The following is a 24,225-nucleotide window of genomic DNA, read 5'->3' on the forward strand; positions in this document are numbered from 1 at the left end:
CATCAGAGAAACCCCCACTTCAGAACCCCCACTTCAGAGCCCCCACTTCAGAGCCCACTGCTGGTAACCAACCGATATTCAGCCTCGTCCAAATCCAGCCGCAGCGACTCGAGTCCAGCGTGTTTGTAAATGGCACGGGCAGGCCCAAGGCTCTTCTCTGTCCTGAGTTCACAGCCATGAGCTTTGCCAGGCCCGGGGAGCAGAGGGAAGATTCCAGGTGATGATTCTTGGAGCTGGCTGAAAAACAACGAACCTGCACGGCCTGCAGCTGGAAGTGGACTCAAACCCAAGTTGGGAGGAGGCAGGTTCATCATCTTCAGTGCTGCTGCCTGCCCTCCTCTGCGCTGTGTTTGCCTTAGGCTGGGCTTGTCTGTTCTCATCCCCCCCAGTTGTTTGCTCAGACAGGGTGAGTTCCTTCCCCGGGAGGTGTTATTCCCCTTGCTAACACAGGTACACTCGGATGGCTGAGCTGCTGCTGTAGTAAAAGCTGCCAATCATTGCTAGAAAAGGTAGAAATGGGAAGATGAGGAAAGCCAAGGGGAGGGGAGAAGAGGGGTACAACAAAATCCTGTAACAGAAAAAAAAAAGTTTCTGCAATAAAAGCCTTTTAAAACATTCTCTGCCTCCAGCTTTGTCCTAGATAGGCTCTGGGTGAGATTTTGCTCGGATCTTGTAGTGCTTCTCCTCCTCCTGGGTTTCCTTGGCAGCCCCGGCTGAGTCTCTTGGCGTGTGGAGCCATAAAGCCTCTCTCTGTTCGAGCCTTCCCCCCGGCCGGGGCTCCTGGGGGTGCTCCGGCACAGCCGCGGCTTCTCCGAGCCGGTGCCAGCCCATCCCCGCAGCCCTGGGCCGAGGGAGCCCGGGGCCGGTTCCCGGCTTGGCAGAGACCAGACGCAGCTTCGGGGTACCCGGGTGAGCCGGGGGCTGCGGCAGGAGAAGGAGGACGAGGGTGTCCCGGCCAGTGAGACCACGGCCCCTGCAGAGGGGTCCCCGCCGCTCCCATGCCCAAATAAATTAAATTAAATTAAAACGCAATTTAAAAATAATAATTTAAAAAAAAAAAAAACCAGCAGGATAAAGTGGGATGGAGCCGCAGGGCCGGGACGCCCGCCCGCCGCCGCCGCGCTCGGTTCCATCATTGGCGAAGTGCTGGAGCCTCCGGTTCGGCCGCTCCATCCCTGCCCGGTACCGGCCCAGCCTGGGCTGCCCGGCCCGGTCAGCACCCGGCTGGTATTTGACGCATTAGCACTGAACCACCCGGGCCGCGCTGAGCGGTACGGAGCCACCATCACTGGGTTTGATTTTTAATTCCTTTGAAATCCTCGCCAAGGCTTCCCCGGGCTGCAGCCGTGAGCGGTTACCTCGCCGTGCCCCGGGGAGGCTCCGTCCTCCGTCCTCCGCCCCAAATCACCGTCCTGCAGCCCGGCCGGTGGAGTTGAAACCTCTGCTACAGATGTCCAGACACAATTCTTGGTTCGTACGGCTCCATCGCACAAGAATTGCGTTTGGACAATCAGGAGCGGAGATTCCCGTCCCGAGCTCGCGGGATCTTCCAAGGGGGAATCCGGCTGGAGCCTGGAAAACAAGGACACAGGGGCACCCAGCCGCCGCCCGCTCCCCGGCCCTGCCCAGGCTCTTCTTCGGCCCCAACAAGTTTCCAAGCGCAGCCGCGGCGCTCCGCAGCCCGGTTTCCATTGAATGGCACCGCGAGGGGTTTAATTTTATCAACTCGTTTCTTACCCTCACCGAAAAAAAAAATTTCAGGCCATATTAAATTAATAATAATAATAATAATAATAAAGGAAAAACAGAGAAAAAATAAACCACCATCAAGCGAAAAAAAGAAAAAAAAAAAAAAAAAAGAAGAAGAAAAAAAAGACGGAAAAAAAAAAAGAAAAAAAAAAAGAAAATAAAATAAAAGAAAAGGAAAAGAAGCAAAGCCAGCAAACGAAAACCAGCGATCCGTCCCTTCCGGAGCGTCCCCGGTGGAGCGGGAGCTCGGTGGCCGGGGACGGCAGCCGCCGGCGGGGCTCGGTGCCTCCGGCAGCCCCGGGGCTGGGCAGGGGGGATGCTGCGAAGCTGCGGGCACCGACCCCCGGCCCCCGCGCTTGCGGCCGCCGCCGCTGCTGCCTCGCAAAATTAGCCAGTTCCTAACGGATCGCCCTGAAAATTCGGGCACTTTGGAAAAATCGCCGAAATGTATTAATGCCCAAGTGGGGGGGGAAAAAATTAATAAAAATAAAAGGAAAAGAGGGAAAATCCAGGCTTCTCCCCCAGTCCCTTCTCACCGGCTCCCACGAAGTTGGGAACAAATCTCCCCTCTCCAGCCAGGGAAAAAAAAAAAAATCCCGGCCCGCTGCCGGCGCTTCCCCCGCCGCTGCCGGTGCCGGTGGCCGCTTAGCTCCGCGGCGGGGCCGGTCCGGTCTCCCCGGGGGAGGGCTAAGGGTGGGCGGCGAACCCCCGGCTGCCCCCGCCGCCCTCGCCCCGGCGGCCCGCGGGGCTCCGACTTTCCACGGGGCGCGGAAAGTGCGTCCCGCGGGGGCGGAGCGGGCGGCTCCGGGGCTCGGCGGGGCAGGACGGCGGAGCCACCGCTGCACCTGCCGCCGGCCCCGAGCCCAGCCGAGCCGCCCCGGCTCTGCCCTTCCCTTCTTCCACGCCGTATCCACCCGGGAGGGTCCCAAATCCGCCCGGGAGGGATGCGCACACCGGGGCTCTGCGGGCTGCGCCGGGGCCGGGCAGGGCTTTTAGTTGAACGGCACAACAATAAATGTGTTGCAGAGCCGGCGAGAAAAGAATGGGGATGACCTTCAATTGGTACTGGATTTGAATAACACCACGGGGTGATAAATGCCCATTGTGTTTTAGGAGTAATGAATCTCCACTGTCTCTATAGCACAGAAACAGCAGCTGCAACCTGGAGCCAGCCATCTCTTAAAGACACAGCTCCCAAACCCCAGCCCCCGGCCCGGCCCGGCCCGGAGCCCCCACACTCAACCGGGCCCGGGGTGGGCCCTGCCTCGGGGTCTCGGCTCCCGGGGCCCGCAGACCGCTGGGGTTGCCCCACTCGTGGTTGGGGGGTTCCCCCCGAGCTGCCGGGCAGGGCTGGAGCTGGGGTCCCCTTCCCCCTTCCCCGGGCCTTCCCGGGGATCCCCCGGTCCTGCTGCCGCGGGGGTGGCACAGCCTGGGTTCCCCGTAGGGTTTGGGGTCACCTGCACCCCACCTCGGCCCCCTACGGCAGGGAAAGTGCTGGGGATAAAGAATGCCCATTGTTTTCCCCTAATGAATATTACCGAGTTGCCAGGCCGGCAGCTGCGGGCTTCGGCCGGGGAAGCGGGGGCATCTCCTGCCTCACCCTGCCCGGGGACCCCCAGCCCTGACTGCCGGGGGTTCCCGCAGCCGCGGGATGAAAAACGGGCTGAGCGTGGGGCCGTCCCCCGCCTTCACCCCACCGCTGCCTGCCAACACCTCGGGTGTCACTGGGGTCCCCGGGTAGAACCACGGGGGGCCGGGGTGGGTGGGAGGGGACAGGAGGGGGGTCACTGGGGGGGATCCCTACTCCTCCTTGCCTCCCTGATGTCCTTGCACAGGGTCTGGCTGAGTGGGGAGGGGGATCGCTTTGTGCTGGGAGAGAAACTCCCGTGGCCTCAGGGATGCTCCGAGCATCCCAGCCCCGCAGAGCTGCGAGGTGACCTCAGTCCCTGTCCTGGCCGCAGCGTTGTCCCCAGCCCGTGGTGGGGCCAGGCCTGGGGCAGAGGACAGCCCGGGATGGGGTTAGGTCTGAACCCTGAGCAGGGTCCCTCGAGACAGAGATCTGCTACCGGGGCTGCTTGCTGCTCATTCCTGGCCCCTGGAAGGTTTTGCACTTCTCGCAGAGGTTTGGAGGTGTCCCGAGCCTTGGGGACAGCCCTGTCCCCACAGCCCCTGCCCAAAGCCATGGCTGGGCCAGGGAGATGCCCAGCGCCTGCCATGGCCGTGTGCCTCCCTGCCTGCCCACACCTCACTGCCAGCACCAGGAGCAATAAACCCACTTCCTAAGAGCGTGAAAATCAAAAGAAAGCCGGCATTTAGGAAAAAAAAAAAAAAAAAAAAAAAAAAAAAAAGCATCAACAGCTGAAGGCCCCTGAGCTGGGTCGCAGCCATCATGGGGGATCGTCAGGCTTTTTGGAAAGTGGGAACCACCGGAGGGAAGTTCCCATCACCTTCCTGTGTGCTCCCACATTGTTTTAGCCCCAGACCTGTCGGCCTTTTAACTCGCTTTAATTCCTGATGCTCCAAGCCTCCCTCTACTTTTTTTTGTAGTTTTGTTTTTTTTTGAAGTCTCTTTCCCAAATCTCTGACGAGTTAATGAAGTTATGTGATCTTATAAATGTTAATTGTCTAAACTTCTCTCAAATTTTTTTTTTCGTTTTTTTTTGGGGGGGGTGTTTTTCGGTTTTTTTTATCTCTCTCCTCCTTGCTGCTTTCTGCTCCACTTGTAATAAAGAAAATATCTTGGCTGGTCTTAGCCAGTTGCTTGGCAACCTCAATAGAAAAAAAGAGAACAGAATGTAACCAATCCCGAGACAACCGAAAGATTTTGGTGACATGTGACCTCTCCAAAAAGGGCAGCCTTAAACTGTCCCTTCTGTCCTTTGCTCCTGACCATTAGGGTCTCTCACCCTTCCCCCCTCCTCGGTTCCTTACACCAATAAATATGGATTAGTGAAATACTTTTTCCCACACTGATGAAAAGCCAGGATTGATCTTTCCACCTCCTTTATGTACCAACCTGACAAGTTTCTAAACAAAATTAAGAGGGAAGAGGCGAAAGGAGCCATCCTGGGTTGGGCAGCCCAGGGATGGATCCTGCCCCACTGTGGGGATGGGGGGGTCCTCAACGGGGTGCTGGCGCCGGCTGTGTGGGGCTGTGTTCTGCCCAGTTCCTGGCTGGACCTGCACTCTGTGAGCTGGGGAGCAGGTTAGAAGCTAAAATGTAGTTTTCCTGACCCAAAGGGGTGAAAATATAAAGGCCCGGACTCCCCGCAGTGTGTCCTGGGGGGACCCATCCTGCTCCTCACAGGCAGGTGGCTGGCAAAGTCATCTGCAAATTACATTTCATCCTGGCGAAAAAAAATAAAATTAAAAAAGAAAAAACCACAACCCCACGCAACATTAAAAAAAACAACCAAACCAAACAAACAAACACCACAATGTCGTTGGCTTTCTGGTTCATCATGCTGCTGCCCCTCCATCAGTCAGCGGCCTCTGCTTGTTCAGCCTTGGCATGGCCAGGAGCCCCAGCACGGCCAAAAGCTTCAGCACTGTGGTCAGCCTCGGCAGGGTGGTGGTTGAGCAGCCTCCCGCCCTCCTGCTGGCCCCCCAGCTCTCTCCTTTCCCAAGCTCCCGGCACAGTGAATGCCTCTTTCACCAGCAGTTCCCCTCTTCCCAAAAAAGCATCACCTTGCCAGCTCCCTTCCTCTCGCTGGCTGCCAGGAAAATAAAAATTAGGGCAAGGAGAGAGGGAGCGAGAGAAAAACCAATGAACTTGTTTCCAGCTCTTCCAGCTTTGGATCAGCCGTCCAGCACCGGGAGAAAAATATTTCTCCTGTTAAAAAAAAACAAACAATCCCTACCCCGTGCAGTCCTTCTGCATTGGGACAGCGGCCGGAGACGCGGGCTCAGCTCGGCGGTGCAGATACTGTAAGTTGGGCCCCTGCTTAAGCAGTTTCCTGGTTTTTGGGGATTTTTTTGGGGGGCAGTGGGGGGGATTTTTGCCATGGTTTGGGGCTGACCTCTCCAGGGAGGGTCGGGGCAGGTGGAATGAGGGTGTCCGGGGGGGTGCAGGCTGTGAGGTGCCTGTGCTGGTGGTGTCGGGTGGTGCTGGGCACTGGCGGCCCCGGGGTGCACAAAGCCCCTTTGAGCAGTGCACAGAAGAGCTGCTCATCCCTCACTGCCCATCCCGCGGCCCCGGGAGGGGACAGTGGGACCCCCCAGCCCTTAGCACCCTGGGGGGGAGGTGACACGGGGGGAAACTCAGGGCTCTGGGGCTGTGTGTGTCCCCAGGGAGTGGACAGCTGTCCAGGGGGACCTGGTTCTTCTCTGAGCCCTGACCCGTGGGGTGTTTACAACCCCCGGGATGGGCTGGTGTCCCAGCTGACCCCACTGGCATGGGGTGAGGCAGGGACCTGGGACACTCCATGTGGGGATGGGGGACCCACTCCCTCCTGCTGTGGGTGATGGTGACACCCGTGGAGTCCCCCAGGTCGGCTGTAGGGAGGGAATGCAGTAGGGGTTGGGATAGAGAGGCTGGTGGGAGCCCATGGGACCCGGTGGCACCTGATGGGACCCGGTGGGCCGTGGCTGCTCTGCCGCCGAGGCCGGCTGGCCAGGCACAATACCCCAGCCCCGCTCCTGAGCCGCCGCCGAAGCCCCATTCCCAGCGTTGAGCGCCTTTGTCTCGCCTTTGTGATGGAAAGAGCCCCCCCTCCTAAATCACGGCCCTGACACCCCCATTGTCTCCTTCCCGGGGAGGTTTGAAACTCTCCCCCCCCCCTTTCCTCCCGAGGTCAGGAATGCGGCCGGTTTCTATTGGGATGGAGGAGCGGGGCTGGGTGGGGGGCTGCGGGGTCACGCCGGCTCGGCGGGTCAACCCGAAAACAAAACCTTTTGAAATACCTACTCTCCATCACTGCCAACATTGTCCCCTGCCAGCGGGGGCCTGGCACGGCCCCTCGACGCCTCCAGCCCGGCCACTGCCCACCCCAGCGGTCAGCATCTGGGGGGGGGACACAGAAGGGTATTGTGCCGAAGGGGACAGCTTTGTTTTCCGTCACAGCTGCCCCGGGTTGGGCCAGGACAGACTGCCAGTCCGGCTGGGGGGGGGAAGGATGGGAAGGATGGAGGGGATGGGAGCACACAGGTCAGCACGTCGCAGGGGGTAGACCTGTCCCATCGGGATATCTCTCTCTGTGCTGTCCCTCCAAGAAGGTGCAGAGGGACATGGAGAGCAGCTCCCTGTTGTCCCCGGGGTGGGCCCTTCTGCCTCAGTTTCAACCTTGTTGAGGTGTCCCTCTGCCTGGTCCCAGGGCTGTAGGGTGCCCAGGGTCCCCTTTTATGCCCAGAGCTGGGTGTTCAGGCACAGGTTACTGATAGCTCTGATGTCAACAGATATGATCCAACCTGAGGGGGAAAGAGGGACCATTTTGTGGCTGAGGCAGCTGTGCCACCCAGGAGGGTTGTGTCCACGTGGCTCAAACATGGCCCTGAGTGTGACAGTGCCTTGCAGGTGGAGCAGAGCATCCCACACACCTCCAGGCCCCCACTCCCAGAAGGGCATAAAGGGGGGGTCCCAGGGAAAGCTTCTCCCTTCCCTATGTTCACAGCCCATCAGGAGCACCCCAACCGGGAAAATGCAGCACTGTGGGTACCAGGGCTGGTGACACATCTCTGTCCCACTTATGGTGGCACTAATCCCCCTGGCTCCACCAGCTGGGGATGCTGCTCCTGCCAGCCTCTGGCTCCCCTGGCAGAGCATCTCTTGGGTGGGCTAAAACCCTTTCCCAGGGCGGCCATAATCCCCCCCAGGATGGCCAACCCCCCCTGGATTTTTCTGTGTGGGAAGAGCTGTTGGTTTTCCCTGCTGCAGAAGCAGCTCGCCGAGGAGGAAATCAGAGTGGCGCCTGTGGATGCAATGGGTTTAGCAGAGACCTGGAAGGAAAACACAGCTGGGAGGGGAGCGCTGGCCTCCTGAGCTACCCAACAGCTGGAAGGCAGCAAAAACAGCTGGAACATCTTGGGATGAGGAGCTGGAGAGGCAGGGAACATGGCAGGGTCAAAAGCATCCCTTGGGGCTGGGGTCTGTGCTGGCTGGGCAGTTTCTGCGATGCTGCGCAGGCTCCGTGCCTCAGTTTCCCCGTGTGTGAAGTGAGCTTGAGTCCTGAGGCTGGTCAAGTCAGGGTAGTGGTCTGGAGGGGATGCCAGGATGTGGGAACGCAGGGAGAAGGTTGCAGATGCAACGAGGGCATCAAACCCGGCTCTGACGGCCCCGGGAGCCCCCCTCCGGCTCCCCTCCGAGCTCCCGTCCCGCGCTGCTCCCGGCAGTGCCGCGGTGCCGGGAGGTGGCAGCAGCGACCGGGCCGAGGGGACGATGCCGGGGGTGGGGCTGGCTGTTCCCCCCGGGCCAGCCCCTGCCTGGGCTCCGCGGCCATTCCCGGCCCTTCCACCGGCTGCGGCCCCTCCTATGCCCGGGGAGGTCCCGCGGAGGGGAGCGGGGCTGTCCGCCCCCCGCCCAGCCCTCCGGGGGCGGGAGCTGCACACGCTGGTGGGGTCCGGACGCGGGTGGGTCTGGACAGGCATGGGGTTTGGGCAGGGATGGGTCCGGGTGTGCCCAGTTCCTGGGGTTCTGCTCCCTCCCGCAGCTCCTCTGCATCCCGGGGAGCGCCCGGCCGCGCTGGCACGGAGCCTTCCCAGGAATGCTGTCCCAGCTCGGTCTGTAAACAGAGTTTTCCACTCCTTACACCCTCCACAGGGATCCTGGGTGTTCTCAGTGTTTACCCCTCTGTGTTGTTTCTTCCAGGTGCTACTGGATTGTTCACCCACCCCGACCCTCCCGGAGATCCCCCGGGAATGGGGGACATGGGAGGCCAGCGGGATCAGTCCCACGGCCGGGCCTCTCCCCACTGGGGGGGGCTGCAGGTTTGGTCACACATGGCCCCGTCTCCTCGCCCGGTCCCCAGTGGCACCCAGGAGGGTGCCCCCCCCCGGTGGGGTGCAGGGAGTTGCTACTCCCCGGGACGTGGCCTCCCCCCAGCCTCCCCCAGCTGAGGGCCCTGGTTATGGGTCGGGTGGTTGCTTAATCAGCGGGTTTGTCCAAATTTTCCAAAGGCGGCGGAGCTGCCCGCGGCTCGGACATGTTGCAGACTCCTGGGGGGGCTGTGGAGGGTCAGCCATGGGGGGCAGCCTGTGTGGGACACGGCTTGGTGGGGTGGGCTGCCTTGGCCTGTGATGGGGAGAGCCATGAGACCCCCTAGACACGACCCACCCTCGCCACAAGCTCCTGTCCCAGCCACAGTTTCCCTGGCCATGAGCCCTCTGACTACAAGCCACTCAGCCACAAGACCCCCGGCCATAACACATGAGCACCGCCCCCCCAAGGCCATAGGTTCCCCTGGGCCACTTGCCCACCCATCCACTTCCCACCACCCACCGCGGGGGATCCGACCCCGAGCTGTCGGGGGGCACATGGGGATGCTCCGGAGCATCCTCGGACACGGGATACCCAGCACACCCCCGGCAGGGGGCTGTCCGGGGCTCTTTACCGATACCGGGATTTATTTAAAGAAACTCAACCCACACCCGCCCCCGGGGCTCGCAGCGGGGCCGGGCCGGGGGCGGGGGGTACGCTGAGCACGGTGGGTCTCAGCCCGCCCCTTCCCCGCCCGCCGCCGCCATGGGCGCCGCGGGACCGCTGTGTGCCCTGCTCCTGCTGCTGGGCACCGGTACCAGCACCGGCACCGGGCCAGCCCCCCCCACCGGGCCAGCCCCCCCGACCGTGGTGGTCGCCCTCCTGGCCCGTAACGCTCAGCACTCTTTGCCGCACTGCCTGGGAGCCCTGGAGCGCATGGACTACCCCACGGGGAGCATCGCCCTATGGTGAGGGAGCGGAGACCCCCCCAGGGGGAACTGTGACCCCCAGGGAGAACTGGGACCTCCGGGGGAGCCAGGACCCGGGGAGGAAGCGGGACCCTGGGGTGCGGGGAGGAGCAGGGGCCCGGAGGGAGGAGAGAGCTGTAGGGGAATGGGAACCCCCGGGGGGAGCCGCTGTGCTGGGGGTCACAGGGACCCCGGGGTGAAGGGGGGCTCCTGGGGATTGGGATGTCGGGAGGGAACGGGGATACTGGGGGAGGACTGAGAAGATTGCAGACACGGGTGGTCCTGCAGTAACGGGGGCCTGGGTGGGGAGAACAGAGGTTCTGGGAAATGGGGACCCAGGGGCCCCCTGGAGGAGCAGGGACCCTGGCAGTAACAGCCCCCTCAACCGCAAAGGGTGAGGGGTGGCTCTACCCCAAATGTGGGACACCACAGGGACCCTGGAGGGGCTGAGTGCTGCCCCACGGTGAAGGGCAAGATGCCCCCACCTCTCTGCTGCCTGGGCTTGGGGGCACTCTGCATCACCGGGGATAAACTCTGCTTTTCCCCTCCCTGCAGGGCTTGGCTCTGCCTCTCCCCCGACCCCCCTCCTTCCCCAGAGACACCCTCAAACCCCCTTTTACCGTGGTGGGGGGGTTGTCTGGGAGGGGACCCGCTCTGCCTCTTCTTCCTCATTTCTTTGCTGCTTCTTGCCTCAGCTGTGCATGGCAGGGGAAGGTTTGAGGAGGGGGATTTTTACTTCTGGGAGCCTTTACCCCTGGCTGCCAGAGCCCTGGGGTGCAGTGGGCTACAGGGGTGGGGGGATGAAGCTGCTGTTCATAGCAGGGATGGGGAGAGCACAGCTGGGGCTGGCAGGGGGCTGAGGGGATGGGGGTATGACAGCTGTGGGACAGCTGTGGTGGCACTGGGGGAGGAATGACCCATTCTGTTCCTGCTCCTGCCAGCGCAGCCGCCGCTCCCTCAAATTACAGGATTTGTTCCCAAGGGAGTCAGTCGCCAGCTCAGCCTCTCAGCCCCGGGAGTGTTTAATGTGGGGAGGAGGCTGTTGCTGTCCCTTGTGAGGGACCCTGGAGGCTGATGTCCCCTCACCTCAGGTGTGCGACAGACCATAACTTGGACAACACGACGGCGATGCTGCAGGAGTGGCTGGGGGCGGTGGGCAAGGACTACCACTCGGTGTCCTGGAAGGTGCAGGAGGAGCCCAGGTGAGGCTGGGGGGTGGGTATGGGCTGTGAGGGGCTCCCAGAGCAGCACCCGGCTCTCCGTCCAGGGACACTGGCAGGAGGAGCTGGTGGGCAGGCAGTGCTGGGCTGACTCAGCCGTCCGGCACGCGTGCACTGAGTTTGTGCGTTCCCAGGGAGTGGGATTAACCCCTGCCTACCCCTGCACAGCTCCTACCCCGATGAGTTGGGACCCAAACACTGGAGTGACAAACGCTACGAAAACCTGATGAGGCTGAAGCAGGAGGCTCTCACCTACGCCCGGGAGCAGCAGGCAGACTACATCCTGGTAAGGGACATGGGGCAACGGTGGGGTGGGGGCTGAGCTGGGCTTCCCTGCACCTCCAGGACCTGTGTTGTTTCCCCCCCCCCCCCTAGTTCGTGGATACCGACAGCATCCTGACCAACAACCAGACCCTCAAGTTTCTCATGGCACAGAACAAGTCAGTGGTGGCTCCCATGCTGGACTCACAGACATTCTACTCAAACTTCTGGTGCGGCATCACACCCCAGGTACATCTCTGGACAGCCCTGGGGAAGGGAAATCCTCTCCATGGCAGGAGGCATGACACTGGTGTGCTGCAGGGCTACTACCGCCGGACAGCTGACTACTTCCCCACCAAGAACAGGCAGCGGGTGGGCTGCTTCTCCGTCCCCATGGTCTACGCCACCTTCCTCATTGACCTGCGGAAGGAGGAGACGTCACGGTTGGCTTTCTACCCCCCCCATCCCAACTACACCTGGGCCTTTGATGATATCATTGTCTTTGCCTACTCCTGCCAGGCAGCTGGTGAGGATGATGGGGGGATGAGGGGGAGGGTGGCAGAGGGTTTATGGGTGGGGCTGTGGTGCTCACTCATCCCACCTGGAAGGTGCGGATGTCCATGTCTGCAACCAGCAGCGTTTTGGCTACATCAACGTCCCCGTGAAAGCCCACCAGACCCTGGAGGATGAATGTGCCAACTTTGTGCATCTGACACTGGAGGCCATGGGTGAGCATCCATGGGTGGTGGGGTCCCAGAGGTGTCCCCTGCTCCAGGGGTGACAGGAAGCCTGTGCTGGTCACCAGGGCAGGGCTGTTGTCCCTGGTTCCTGGTCAGGGGAGCCTGGCCTCCACCAAAGTGGTGTCTTCTCCCCCTGCAGTGGATGGGCCCCCCATGCAGCGCTCCAGGCACATTTCCCTCCTCCCGAAGCCTCTCACAAAAATGGGCTTTGATGAAGTAAGTGCCACTGGGCCCGCTGTGTCCCCCTGTCCCTCCCTCGGGTTGCATCCATCCGTGGCAAAGCCCACCACAGGCTTTGTCCAAACCCCATGTCCCCCATCCTGTGGTGGCAGGGCAGGCTGTGTCCCCCCTGTGACAACAAGCCCCCTTGGAGGGGCTCTCCCCTTCCTCCTCAGATCTTCCTCATCAACCTGGTGCGGAGGCCGGACCGGCGCTGGCGGATGCTGTTATCCCTGCAGGAGCTGGGAATCGCCCCACGGGTGGTGGATGCTGTGGATGGGAGGTGACCACAGGGAGAACGTCCCTGCTCTGCTGGCCCTCTGGTGTCACACTGGGGAGGGATGGGAGGTACTGGAGAGGACACCTCTGTGATGAAGCCTCTCGCCTTGCAGCACCCTCAACAGCAGTGACATCAAGGTGCTGGGGGTGGACCTGCTCCCTGGGTACTACGACCCCTTCTCCGGCCGCACACTCACCAAGGGTGAGGTTGGCTGCTTCCTCAGCCACTACAACATCTGGAAGGAGGTACGGGGGCTGTGGGGTGCCTCAGAACCACCAGCATGGGGCAGGAACCCCATGAGCATCACTAGGTCCCTGGAGGACCTGGGTTAGGGGGATGAGTGGACCCAGTATGGCCCAGTGTGGTGCTGGGATGGATTTTCACCTCTGCCCCCTCCCTGCAGATCGTGTCCCGGGGGCTGGAGAGGTCGGTGGTCTTTGAGGATGACGTGCGCTTCGAGGCCGCCTTCCCCGCACGGCTGCAGCGATTGATGGAGGAGCTGGAGGGGGCACAGCAGGACTGGGACCTCATGTAGGTGCTGGGGCCAGGGGTTGTGGGGTGGGGGTCCCCGAGACCGGCTCTCCCACCTCACCAGCTGTCCCACAGTTACCTGGGGAGGAAGCAGGTCAACGTGGAGGACGAGGCACCCGTGGAGGGCGTGAGGAACCTGGTGGTGGCCGGGTACTCCTACTGGACCCTGGCCTACACCATCTCCTACCGTGGGGCACAGAAGCTGCTGGCTGCCAAGCCCCTCTCCAAAATGCTGCCAGTGGATGAGTTCCTGCCCATCATGTACGACAAACACCCCAAGTAAGGAGCAAGGGGTGCAGGAGGGGTGCTGGGGGGGCAGCATGGCCGTGACGGTGATGGAACATGTGTTTCTGCACCGCCGTCACCATCCCACCCCGTTCCTCCCCCCATCCCTTGGCGTTATTCCTGCTGGAGGAAAACATCTGTAGCATGAGCTCATTCCCCCCCCCCCAGCTGCTGCCTGGCCGCCGGCTGATGGAATATGGTCCCTTGCCAGGGCAGGGTGGGGGGAGAGTGCTGGGGATGGAGCTGGGGCTCAGTGCTGGCCCCACATGGGGGTCTTGGTCCCGTGGTGAAAGAGGAGGAGCTCTCTGTACCTGCGTGGAAACCCAACTGTGATTCTGGGTCTCAGCCCCATCTTGGAGCACATCCCTGCCCTTTTTCCTGGGTGGGGGTCAGTGGTGAGGCTGTGTCTGGGGGGGGCAGCTTAGGGGGTTGGTGAGCACCGGTGTCTGTGTGTCCTGGAGGAGGAGGGGTGGGAAAACCAGCCAGCAGGACGGTGGAACAGGAGGATTAGGAGTGTAAAAGGGAGGCTGGAGGTGGATGGAGGGGCGGATTAGTGTTCTGGATGTGGACCAGGAGCAGCTGGGAGCCCCAGGCTGGCTGGGATAACAGCACCAGACAGCCCTGGCCCGGGGCCAGGCCAGCAGGGATGCTGTGCTGGAGACTCCCTTGTACCACAGCGGCTGATGGGTCCTGTTCCCTCTGCAGTCTCCCCATAGCCCCTCCCCAGCCCAGGCAGCAGCAGCACAGGACACCCCCAAACCTGCTTGACTTCCCAGACCCCCTCCCCTGTATCCCCTGTCCCTCCCCAGGTGGTCAGCACAGCTTTCCCAGCCCTTTTTTTTCTCTCTTGACCATGCTCCATAAACCAACTTCTCCTCTCGGGTCCACTCCCCTTTCCCCAGTGAGGATTACAAGCAGCACTTTGCCCCCCGGGACCTGCTGGTGTTTTCAGCTCATCCCCTCCTGGTTTACCCCACCCACTATGCTGGGGACAGCAACTGGCTGAGTGACACCGAGACCTCCACCATCTGGGATGATGATGCCAAGAAGACCAACTGGGCTGGCTCACAGAAGACCCTGAGGGACACGCGGGGCAGCACCGGCCACCTCCGTTCTGCTGCCCGTGACGAGCTCTGAGGGTGAGCAAAGCCATGGGACCTGCCTGCCTGGGGACAGGGACAGAGTGGCTGGGGAGCAGCTCCCCATGAGCACTGCCTTCAGATGCATCCTGGCCACCTGGTTTCTTTTGGAAGGGACAACGCTCCTTCCTGCCCAAGTCACCCAAGCTTGGAGAGAGCTGTGGGAGCATCTCATGGGGGAATGCCTCATCCCAGAGCTGCCTGCTGCCCCCAGAGCTGGGTCTCCTTGGGGACATGGGGTGGCTGTGGAACGGGCGAGCACCAGCACTGGGGTCTGAGGCAGCAGCAGGGGGGTTAACACCGGGTCAGACTTTCCCTGTCTGAGGTTGCTTGTGTTGGCAGCAGAAACTCCCTGGGAGCAGCCAGACATAGGGAGGGTGGAAACCAACCTCTGCTGCAGGCATGAACGCATCAGCACTGCTCCTGCCAGGACTGCTCACGTTTGCATCCTTCCCTCCTAGGGACAAGGGATTGTGACCCCATTGGGAGCACCGTGGGACAGTGGCCTGATCCAGACATGCAGCCATCCTGGACAGATCCCACAGGGTCCTTTGAATCTGCACATGGCCAATGCATCCAAGGCAGGATTTGAGCCCAGGGCTCCTGGAGAGCCCTTACCCTGCCTGGCAGAGGGACTGGGGGAGCACTCTGCTGTGTCTCTGCTGAGGACACATCTCTAGGATCACCCAGAGTGATGCCAACTCTGCTGTCTCCCACCAGCATGGACTTTGGGAGTTTTTTCAGGCTGGTGGCACATGTGGCCTCCTGCCACCGACTGGGCTTGTCCCTTGCCTGTGCCGTGTCCGGGCTGAAGCCCAGGGAGGATTAAAGCAGACTGTGTTTGAGCTGACATGCTGGTGGCATGCAGTGTCCCCTGCTGAAGTCACCTTGGAGCTGCAGTGATGAGGGTTTGGCAGTTCTCTCAACAGGGAATTACTTTGGGAATGAGATCTGTAACAGGGAAAGGGAGGGAGGAATGGGGGTGGGAGAAGGAGATGGAGAAAGGGAGAGAGGGAGACTCTTTGGGGTCTGGGGGTGAAAAGGTGGGTGGCATTTCCATGGAGCTCGGCTCTCCCCTGGGAATGCTGATGGAAAAGATTTCCCTCACTGGCACTGGTATCCTCAGCAAAGGGTTTGGCCTTGGGACTGAAAACCTGACACCGAGGTTTGTCAAAAACCTTGAGCACTGAGATGTGCATCTGAGTCCTGCTGAGCCCCGGCATCTGTCACCTTTGTGGCCAGCTCTGGGGGAGGGTGTTTGCTTTCCAAGAGCCTGGGCTTGTTTGGTGCTAAACTTCAGCTCCTCAGCGGGGTGATATTTGGTTGAAAACTGAGGGTTTTCTGGAGTGAAGGAGCAATTTCCTTATAAACACAGCAGCTGGTCCTTCTCTGGGTGAGCTCCCTGCCAGGTCCTGGAACTGCTGCCTCTCCACTCACCTGGCAGCTGACTGCCCTTCTTGGTCAGCTGCTGGGATCTGCCCCAGGGTCCTGCCTTCAGCTGTGGTTTGGGGGGGGGCTGCACCCCTCTGCTCCCCACAGCCTGTTGAGGGAGATGTAGTTATGGGTGAAAACCTCAACATCCCACAGCAGGATGTCCAAAACCATCAAGTGCTCCAAGAGAGCATCATTTGGGCCCAGGACCTCCTGAAGGGGAACAGTCAGCTCCAGATCAGCTGAGACCTAAAGATCCAAATGGATCTGGGGGGGAGAGGGGCAAAGGGAGAAGGAGATGGCCAAGTGCATGGTCTGCACCTCCTGGGTCCCAGCCAGTGCAGGCTTGGGAGATGATGCAGGGTGGAAAGGTGATGGCATGCTGGGGACATCTGTGCTTCTCTGCCTGTCCCCAGGTCACAGCCTCAGAGCTACAGGAAGAGCTCAGGAGCTGGGGACTGAGTGGAGGAAGGTCTGGTGCCAGCTGGACCAGAGGAAGGAAGCAGCAGCAGTGCTGCGGTACACACGACCCAGCAAGGGTCCTGGTGCTTGTTCCAGAGCCTGTGGGGATGTGGGTGGGTGAGGAGCTGCCCTCGGGGGTTATTTGTGCAACCTTGCCTGCAGGGTGCAGGACGTGTGGCAGCACCCAGGGCTTTGGGATGCTGCAGTGGTGGGGACACCCAATTTACTTCCACTGTGAGACCTGTAACCGGGCTGTGAGGAGGAGCCAGACCTCCTCCAGCTGTTGGAATCTCCAGAGTTTTGGCTTCAGTCCCCCTCTCTCAAAAGCTCTGAGCCCAGCCCTGGCACTTGCAGCTCAGTGGGTGCAGCCCTGGTTTGTGGCTGAGCTACAGACTCCAGGTGCTTGCCAGTTTCCCAACAAAGCTGAAGTGGTTTGGAGCCTTGTGGAAGTCGCTGCCCTCACTCCCCACTGGAAATTTCCTTGGCAGAACAGGGATGGGAACGTGGATTGAGGGGCGGTTCAGCGAGCGGCGCAGAGGAGAAGGGCAGAGCCAGGGGGGAGGTTTATTCCATTTATTCCATTTATTTCATTTCTGTGCCAAACTGCCACATGAAGCCACTGAAGGTGTTAAGTGGGACAGGAGCTTCCCAGATCAGTGGAGACACCTGGGGCTGTCCCAGAGCCTGGGAAGGCTGCCGGGCAGGGCCAATTCTGCTCTACCACATGGGTCACCCTGGAGCATCCCCAGTGCCCCATCCCTGTCCATCGGTCATGCAGGTCCCCAGGGGCAGTGTCAGCCCCTGTCCCCCAGCTCCCCCACGGGTGCTCTCCTCTGCAGGATGTGATCCAACAGGAATGTCACTGCCTGAGCCAGGACCTGCTCCAGCCTCTCCTGCTCCTCGGTGCTGAATGGAGCCAGGACATAGCTGGACACTGTCACATCACCCTCCGGCCGCCCAATGCCAACCCTGAGCCGGGTCATCTCCTGTGGAAGAAGGGACAGAGCTGCAGGAGCTGCTCCTGAAGGGCCTGGCTGAGATGGTGCTGGGGTGAGGGGACAGCGCTGCGAGTGGAGCTGAGCAGTGAGGGAGCAGCCCCTCATGTTTTCCAGGTGGTTTCCAGTGCTTGCTCCAAGAAACATGATTTTGGAAGAGGATTTTGCTGGGCTGTGCTGAGATCCAGGGCTCCTGCCAGGCCTGGCAGAGCTGCTGGAGCTAATTGTTTCCATGTCCTCAGCAGCGCCAAACTGACATCAGCTCTTGGGTAAACAGAGGAACGAGAGGGGAAGGAGAAAAGGGGGGGAGAGAAAAGGGAGCAGGGGCTTGTCTGAGGGGAGGCAGAGAGAAGCCAAGCATTGAGGTGGGGGCAGGACTGATCCCCTTCCACTGAGGCCCACTCACGTCAGAGTGCAGAGCACTGATGCAGGATCGGACCCCGTTGTGTCCCCTTGGGAGAGAAGGAGAAAATCCACTGTTAGTCTGTAAGGGCCCCCACCATGGCATGATCTTAGGGTCCCTCACTGTGGGGACTTTGGGATGTGGACCCCAGCCCCTATGCCCTGACTTTGCAGGCACATCCAGCCCCTGGGGCTGGGAGCAATGAGGGGAGCAGGGTTGGGGCAGCACATTCTGTGTGTCAGCTCTCACTGCAGCTGGTACTGTGTGTGACCAAGTGCTGTGATCCAGCACAATCCCTGCCCAGTCCCACAGTGGAAGATTTCCTAGGTTTAATGTCTCAAGTCTGACCCAGGAGCTGGCGCTGGGGCAGGCAGAGTGCTATAAAAAGCCCATGTGGTGAGGCTGATGGGCTGGATCCAACCCATAACTACTTCCAGGAGTCTCCCTGCCCTTCCTGCCCTAACAGCCTGCTGTCACTTCTGCAACTGGGACCAGGCAAAGGGCTGAAAACATTGCCTGGCTGGTGGTATGGAGCCAGGACAGTCCAGGTGCCTGTAAGGACATGGCAACCTTGAACCAGCTCACACAACCAGAGAGCTGGGGTCACCCCATACCTTGCACTTCCACCTTTCTTGATTGCCACCTTGCCTAGGGCCTTGTCCAGGTCATCGTGAACCAGATAAATGTCTTCTGGGTGGAGACTGTAGATCTCAGCTTTGGAAAGAGAAATACAACACAAGAAATGAGGTGGAAACAAACACACCAGGCCCTGACTACACCAAGCAGGGCTAAGGGGACCTGTGCTGGGCAGGGAGGGACAGCGGGGCTGTCACAGGGCAGGGTGGCACAGCAGGGATGTCAAAGAGTGTGGTGGCACAGCAGGGCTGTCACAGGGCGGGGTGGCACAGCAGGGCTGTCACAGGGTGTGGGGGCAGAGCAGGCTTTGGGGGTGACGGATCCCCTCACCAGCACTGGCGACGCTGAGCCCGTTCAGGTTCATGAACCTCCTCGGCTTGAGCAGCAGCAGCTCCAGGCCCTGGGCTGTGGCCATGGTGACATCAGCACAGCACCGCCTGTCCGCTCGCCAGCCCTCGGCCACCTCCAGCTGCCGGGCCAGCCGGTCCAGCACCGCCATGCCCACGCTGTGCCGGGTCCCACGCAGCCCGTAGTTGCCCAGCCCGGCCACCTGCCCGCCGGGTGCCAACAGAGCTCTGTGGGGCCGCCATGAGGGCCCTGATCTTCCACCATCCTGAGACACCCCCCCCCCCCCCAGCACCCCTCAGGCCTGCTCCTCACAGACCCGATCCCCCCCAGCTGGATGGGTTCCCTCAGCCCCAGTGCCCCATAGCCCGGATCTCCCTGATGCTGCTCCTCACAACCTCAGCCCTGAGCTCCCTGATGCTCCCCGTAACAGCCCTGTTCCTCCCAGCTCCTCTCCCCTCAGTCCCTCTCCCCTCAGCACCACTCCCCCAACTCTTCTCTCCCCATTCCCTCTCTCCTCAGTCCCTTTCCTCCCTTCCCCTCTCCCCTTATCCCTCCTCTCCCCTCAGCCCCACTCCCCTCATCCCTTCTCTCCCCTCTCCCCATTCCCTCTCCCCTCCTTCCCTCTCCTCCCACCCCCTCTCCCCCCATCCCCTCAGCCCCGTTCCCTCTCCCCTCAGTCCCCCTCCCTTCCTCCCACCCCGTCCCCACCATCACGCGTGGCCCCGCCCCGATGACGAGCGGTCGCGCGCGCCCCGCCAGCCCCGCCGCCAGCATCGCCCCGCCCGCTCCCCGCCGACGGTGACGTCACAGCCGCGCGCCGCCAGACGCCCCGGTGCCGCCCCCGCCCCGCCCCCGCCGCCATTTTGCTTACGGGCAGCGCCGCCATCTTGCTTGAGGGCAGCGGGGCGGGGCCGGGGCGGGGCTGTGCCCAACGCTGCGGTTAAATCCCGCGGTTCGTCCGGACCCGCTCCTCGACACCAACCGCGCCGGAACGACTGTGGCAGCACCGGGCAGCACCGCCGAGAGCAGCTGTGGAGTTCCCGGGGGCCCGAGCGGCATGGAGGCCGGGGGCTGTTCGGCGGAGCGGGGCTGGGGAACGGCCCGGGCAGGTGGGGCAGAGGCAGGTGGGGGAAGAGTGAGCTGGGGCAGGAAGAGCCCTGAGTCCTGCTGGACCTGGGCTGGCTCCTCTGCAAAGAACCTCTGGTCCGGCTGCTGTGGTTTTGCCTCCTTCCCGGGGAGAAGCTGCTGTCCCGGTTGCAGTTATCCCCCGGGGAGCACCATCCCTGTATCCCTCAAATCCCATCGCATTCAGATCCTGGGATCCGTGCTGTTCCCATGCAACTGCAAACCTCCCAAGCCCACCCACATTAGCTGCAGTCAGGAAACCCAAGCAAAAAAAGACCCAACTTTACTTCATAAAAGATTTATTTAAAAATTAGAAATGCATAATGTTTTCGGAAGAGGCAGAATTTTGGGGGTTTGTGAGTCAGTTCCTGAGCAGTTTGTTCCTAGAGAACAGTTCTGATTCCTCTGACCCATTCTCCCCTAACTGGCTGCACAGATGAGATTAAAACCTGGTCTCTGCACCCCATGCCCAGCAGTGTGGAGCACTCATCTTCTCTTAAGTTGTCCCCAGGTCCCCTGTTGTTAAGTGACACTCCCCAGAAGCTGAATGGATGATGGCCCAGCCACAGCCTGCAAGGTCTGACCAGCAGAAGAAAGTACAAGAGCTCATAGCACCAACTCTCATCCTGCTGTGGAAATCATCACTGAGTAAAAAGGAATTTTCAAAACCGTCAGTGAGCAGCACCACGGTCACACCTGGAGGTAGGACTGATATTTTTCATAGCTGGGAAAAGAAGTAAAGTATGGCTGTTTGTGGGTTTTTTTGTTTGTCTTCCTGGTTTGCTGTGGGGAAATCCTTGGGGGAAAAGATGGAAAAAGGGGGTGGTAGAAGAGCTAAGCTCTTGGCAAGTTGGGTGTTGCCATTTTCCACATTACCCCCCTGTGCTTGTGGATGGTGAAGTTGGTCCCTACCAGCACCTGTTCACAGTATAAAGCAGCTGGGAAGATGTTAGCTCAAAAAACACCTTGAAAAAGAAACTGCTGCCACACTGAGGGTGTTCACAGGCCGGTGCTGCAAGCACCAGCACTGTCACATTGTACCGAGGAGCTGAGGCACAGAGATCCTTAAAATTGTTTTAAAAAACCCTGATGTCCTGGGTGGTGTGCTGGGCTGGCCATGACCACCCTCACCTGGCCCAGGGCACATCAGTAAAGTGCTTTAAATCACATCATTTGCACTTGGTCCTGCTGCTGCATCCTTGGGTCTGGAGAGAGGAGCTCAGGAGGAGAGTGCATGTGCTGCTGGGAGGGAACAGACAGCTCCCACACCTCATCCCACCAGCCCTGGGCTCTGCTGCCTTACAGCTCCCTCTGTGTCCCCTGTGGATCTGAGTGAGGCCATTGCTGTTGGTTACAAGAAAAAACTGATCCGAGAGGCCACTGTTTTGCAGCCCGTTGATGAGAATATCTTCTCTTCTTCTGGGAAGTAGAGGATGCTGTCAGCCACCTCCTGGACAACACCTGGACGTACTTCCAGGCCTTGCTGGATGAGTTCACTGGTAACACACTGCTTTACGTGGTGGTGTTTCAGTGGGAGGAAAGGCACAACAATGTCAATGAGATGTTCATTAATGATCCCAGACTGCCAGAATCCGCCTGCAAAAGCAAATGGAGAGACAGGTTTTACCTTCAGAGAGTCTTTGCAGCCCCTGGAATTCAAAGAGCTGTTCTGTGTGAAGCCAAAATACTTGGTTGAAGACAGATCTACCCCAATTTTATCCAAGGAGAGAGCTGTACCCATCAGGTGTCACCCAACCTTGGTAACTCAAGCTATTCCTTCCCTTCACCAGGAAACCTGGAGGGGATGGCAGTTCCCCACGGTCCCCTTCTGTCTGCCTGGGAGGTGACAGGCGATGTGGGTGGCTGCCTGGCTCCCTCTGCCGGGCTCGACCCTGCAGGAAGGGCTCTGCTCCACCGACTCACTCTGAGGGTTTTCAAACACGGCTCTGGAGATGGCTGGCTCCAGGTCCTGCAGGCTGATCTCCTCACGGTCCCTGCGGGCACGCCAGAGATCCAGGGTCATCTCGTTGATCAGCTCCCCTCCTGCGTTGCTGCACAAGAACGGGGTCATTATTTGAAGTGTATCTGGGAAAACTGTTGCAGGGCAGATGTGGCACCTGACACCCTCCATGACTGCAAGCCAGGATCTCACAGCTGCCTTGCCTAAAACGACTCCAGTAGCAGCAGCCAAACAAAAGGGACAGAAAGGGGTTTTTTGGATGCTTTAGGCTGTCTGCTCACAGTGAAATAGTCTCTTGGTATCTACAGGGGCTCAAGGCTTGGAAAAGGAAAAGCAGAACGAGTGTGTGACCTCTGCCCAAATGAGAAGGTGTGTGCTGGGAGACAGATTCCTGCTTTAGTGGGAGATTTGGACTCATGATAGAGGTCCCTTCCAACTCTCATAATCCTGTGATTCCAACACTAATCCTCTGATTCTGTCTGAGGCTTCATGATGACACCGAGAGGCCTCTCTTACCTGATGAAGATGAAGATGGCTTTGCGGTAGTTGGTCCCGTACACAACCCAGGAGGGTCCCAGGAAGGGAATGATCACATCAATCAGGCCTGGGTGCATCTTGTCCATCTCATCAAAGAGAAAGGCTGACCGCCCACAGTTTGTCAGGTTCCCTTGGATCCAGCTCTTCAGGCTTTCCTAGGAACAACACCCACAAAGCTGTAAGGCAGTGAGATACTGAGGGGGGCTCCAGCTAACCCAGAGCAAGGGATGAGGCTGGAGCTCAAGAGGAGCTGAAGATGCTGAAAGCAGCTTGTGCCTGAGCAGCAACACCTACTTGGAGGAGAACAGCCAGTTCTGGTTTCACACAGTGGCTGCTGCAGGCTTTATTAGCCCATTCCAGGTCTTTTATTACAGATTTGAAGAAGGTGGGATTTGAAGAAAACTGGGGATTCAGACTCCTAGAGTTCCCCATGTTCTTCTCTTTCACTCTGTATCTGCCCCAGCTACTGAGAGCATTTTGCCAGCTCCTGTCCCAGTGCAAAACCACGTGTCTGCTGACCCAGAACAGCTCTGGCTCTGGCTGAAGTTGCTTCAGTGGAGGTGCCAACCCACAGAAAACCACTCACATTTCCTGGGGGGGAAGTAAAACTCTTGATTGAAACACTTCACCCAGAATAGGTTTTACCTTCCTGAGACTATTTCTTCTAAGGACACAATACAACAAATAACTTCTCCAAACAGCCAGAAAGCAAACATCTGGGTGCACCAATTCCCTGCTCTGCTGAGGGTTTGGCAACTAACCTTCATGTTTTTATTTCTTCCCTTTCTCAGCTTTAAGAGACAGAGTGGCATGGTTAAGTGTCTGGAGCTGCTGTTCAGGAGCTGCTTGGTTTGTGAGGAGGGGATTACAGGCCTAGTGATATGCAGGTTCTCACAGCCATCAAGCTGTTTGGAAAGCAACAGGAGAATTTTAGTGCCTTTCATCTAAGCAGAGCACTTTTGTCTGCATGTTCAAAGGGCTGTGTAAATATTTAAGGAACAAGAACATGAGGACTGCTGTGGGGAAGACGAAAGCGATAACTGAGTGCCAGAGGACATCACGGCTACTACTGGGTCCTTCAGCCAGAGTGTGGAGCCACTCACTCAGCTGTGCTTGTCTGAGGCTAAAACAAAGAGCTTTTATTCCTTCTGCACTTCAGAAAACTGCCTGAATGAATATTTAGAGAGGATCAAGAGGGACAGAACTAAAAAAACCCTCCAGTCAAGTAGTACTGTGCAGAGAGGTGTCCCTTACCTTGTACCGCTCTATCTGCTCAGCATGGGGGAAGTGCACGATGGGAGAGAACTGGTGAACGTAGGGGCTCCGGAGGCCACCCTGGAAGAGGTAGTGGACAAGCATGGAGCTCACGTAGGTTTTGCCTGTTCCAGTAGAGCCGTGGAAGGACATCACGAGTGGTTTCACAGGATTCCGGTTCTCCAGAAACTCCCTCACTCCCTTCATCACCTGCTGCCTCACCAGGGGCTGTCCCACCAGGTTCACCGCTAAGTCGTACTCCAGACCTGAAGCAAAGTCAAACCAAGACTTAGGAAATGCCGGTTGGGCTGACTCCGGTGTGACACCGGGCTGACATCCCAGAGCTGCTCCCTCGGGCCCTGTCATCCCGCATGGCCCTGCCGCCAGCCGTGCCCCGCTCCAGGGACAGCCCCGGGAAGGGTCTCCTGGAGGCACTGCCGGGATCCCTTTGCCTGCCCCCTCCCTGTTCCCGGACCCTCCCCGCCTCAAAGGCTCCCCGGATCCCCGCGCCTCAGGGGCGTCCCCTCTCCCCGCTGACCGCGCAGGTCGGGCCCGAAGCCGCACTCGCAGTCCCCCGAGAAGCTGCAGCGCAGCGCCCGCAGGTCCCAGGTGGCGGCGGGGCGGGCGGCAGCCGCCATCAGCAGCGTCAGGGCCAGGACCGGGGCCGCCGCTGCGGGGCCCATGGCGGCCACCGCTCCCGCACCGCCCGCACTACAGCTCCCGGCGTGCCCCGCGCGGGGCGGAGACACCGAGGGGGCGTGGTCAGATGACG

The 24,225-nt window shown here is 59.8% G+C and overlaps 4 protein-coding genes across 6 annotated transcripts in view; 2 read left to right on the top strand and 2 right to left on the bottom strand.

Moving 5' to 3' along the window:
- CDK9 (cyclin dependent kinase 9) overlaps positions 1-24,225 on the top strand; it is a 75,447-nt gene that overhangs the window by 20,981 nt on the left and 30,241 nt on the right. The gene's annotated exons all lie outside the window — the stretch shown is intronic.
- CERCAM (cerebral endothelial cell adhesion molecule) lies at positions 9,329-15,152 on the top strand. The gene is made up of 13 exons (XM_071766255.1): positions 9,329-9,627; positions 10,719-10,829; positions 11,016-11,133; positions 11,223-11,357; positions 11,430-11,634; positions 11,717-11,836; positions 11,988-12,064; positions 12,244-12,350; positions 12,460-12,592; positions 12,751-12,878; positions 12,954-13,157; positions 14,066-14,302; positions 14,764-15,152. The coding sequence occupies exons 1-12, from the start codon at positions 9,425-9,427 to the stop codon at positions 14,298-14,300; spliced, it is 1,776 nt and encodes a 591-aa protein (XP_071622356.1). The 5' UTR covers positions 9,329-9,424; the 3' UTR covers positions 14,301-14,302; positions 14,764-15,152.
- Positions 16,768-19,363, bottom strand: PTRH1 (peptidyl-tRNA hydrolase 1 homolog). Of its 2 annotated transcripts, none has more exons than XM_071766155.1 (5): positions 19,286-19,363; positions 18,560-18,779; positions 18,208-18,307; positions 17,597-17,642; positions 16,768-17,181 (listed from the first exon to the last, which is right to left on the bottom strand). In XM_071766155.1, exons 1-5 carry the CDS (start codon positions 19,349-19,351, stop codon positions 16,990-16,992), a joined length of 624 nt encoding a protein of 207 aa, XP_071622256.1. In that variant the 5' UTR covers positions 19,352-19,363; the 3' UTR covers positions 16,768-16,989. The 2 variants fall into 2 exon arrangements, with proteins under 2 accessions (XP_071622256.1, XP_071622257.1); XM_071766156.1 differs by having other exon boundaries at positions 18,560-18,804; positions 19,286-19,358.
- On the bottom strand, positions 19,985-24,200 carry TOR2A (torsin family 2 member A). 2 transcript variants are annotated; one of them, XM_071766153.1, is made up of 5 exons: positions 23,992-24,200; positions 23,454-23,719; positions 22,179-22,354; positions 21,626-21,753; positions 19,985-21,298 (listed from the first exon to the last, which is right to left on the bottom strand). In XM_071766153.1, the coding sequence occupies exons 1-5, from the start codon at positions 24,134-24,136 to the stop codon at positions 21,054-21,056; spliced, it is 960 nt and encodes a 319-aa protein (XP_071622254.1). In that variant the 5' UTR covers positions 24,137-24,200; the 3' UTR covers positions 19,985-21,053. The 2 variants fall into 2 exon arrangements, with proteins under 2 accessions (XP_071622254.1, XP_071622255.1); XM_071766154.1 differs by lacking the exons at positions 23,454-23,719; positions 23,992-24,200 and adding an exon at positions 22,494-22,702.

This window comes from Heliangelus exortis, chromosome 22 (genome assembly GCF_036169615.1).
Source record: "Heliangelus exortis chromosome 22, bHelExo1.hap1, whole genome shotgun sequence".
Lineage (NCBI taxonomy): Eukaryota > Metazoa > Chordata > Aves > Apodiformes > Trochilidae > Heliangelus > Heliangelus exortis.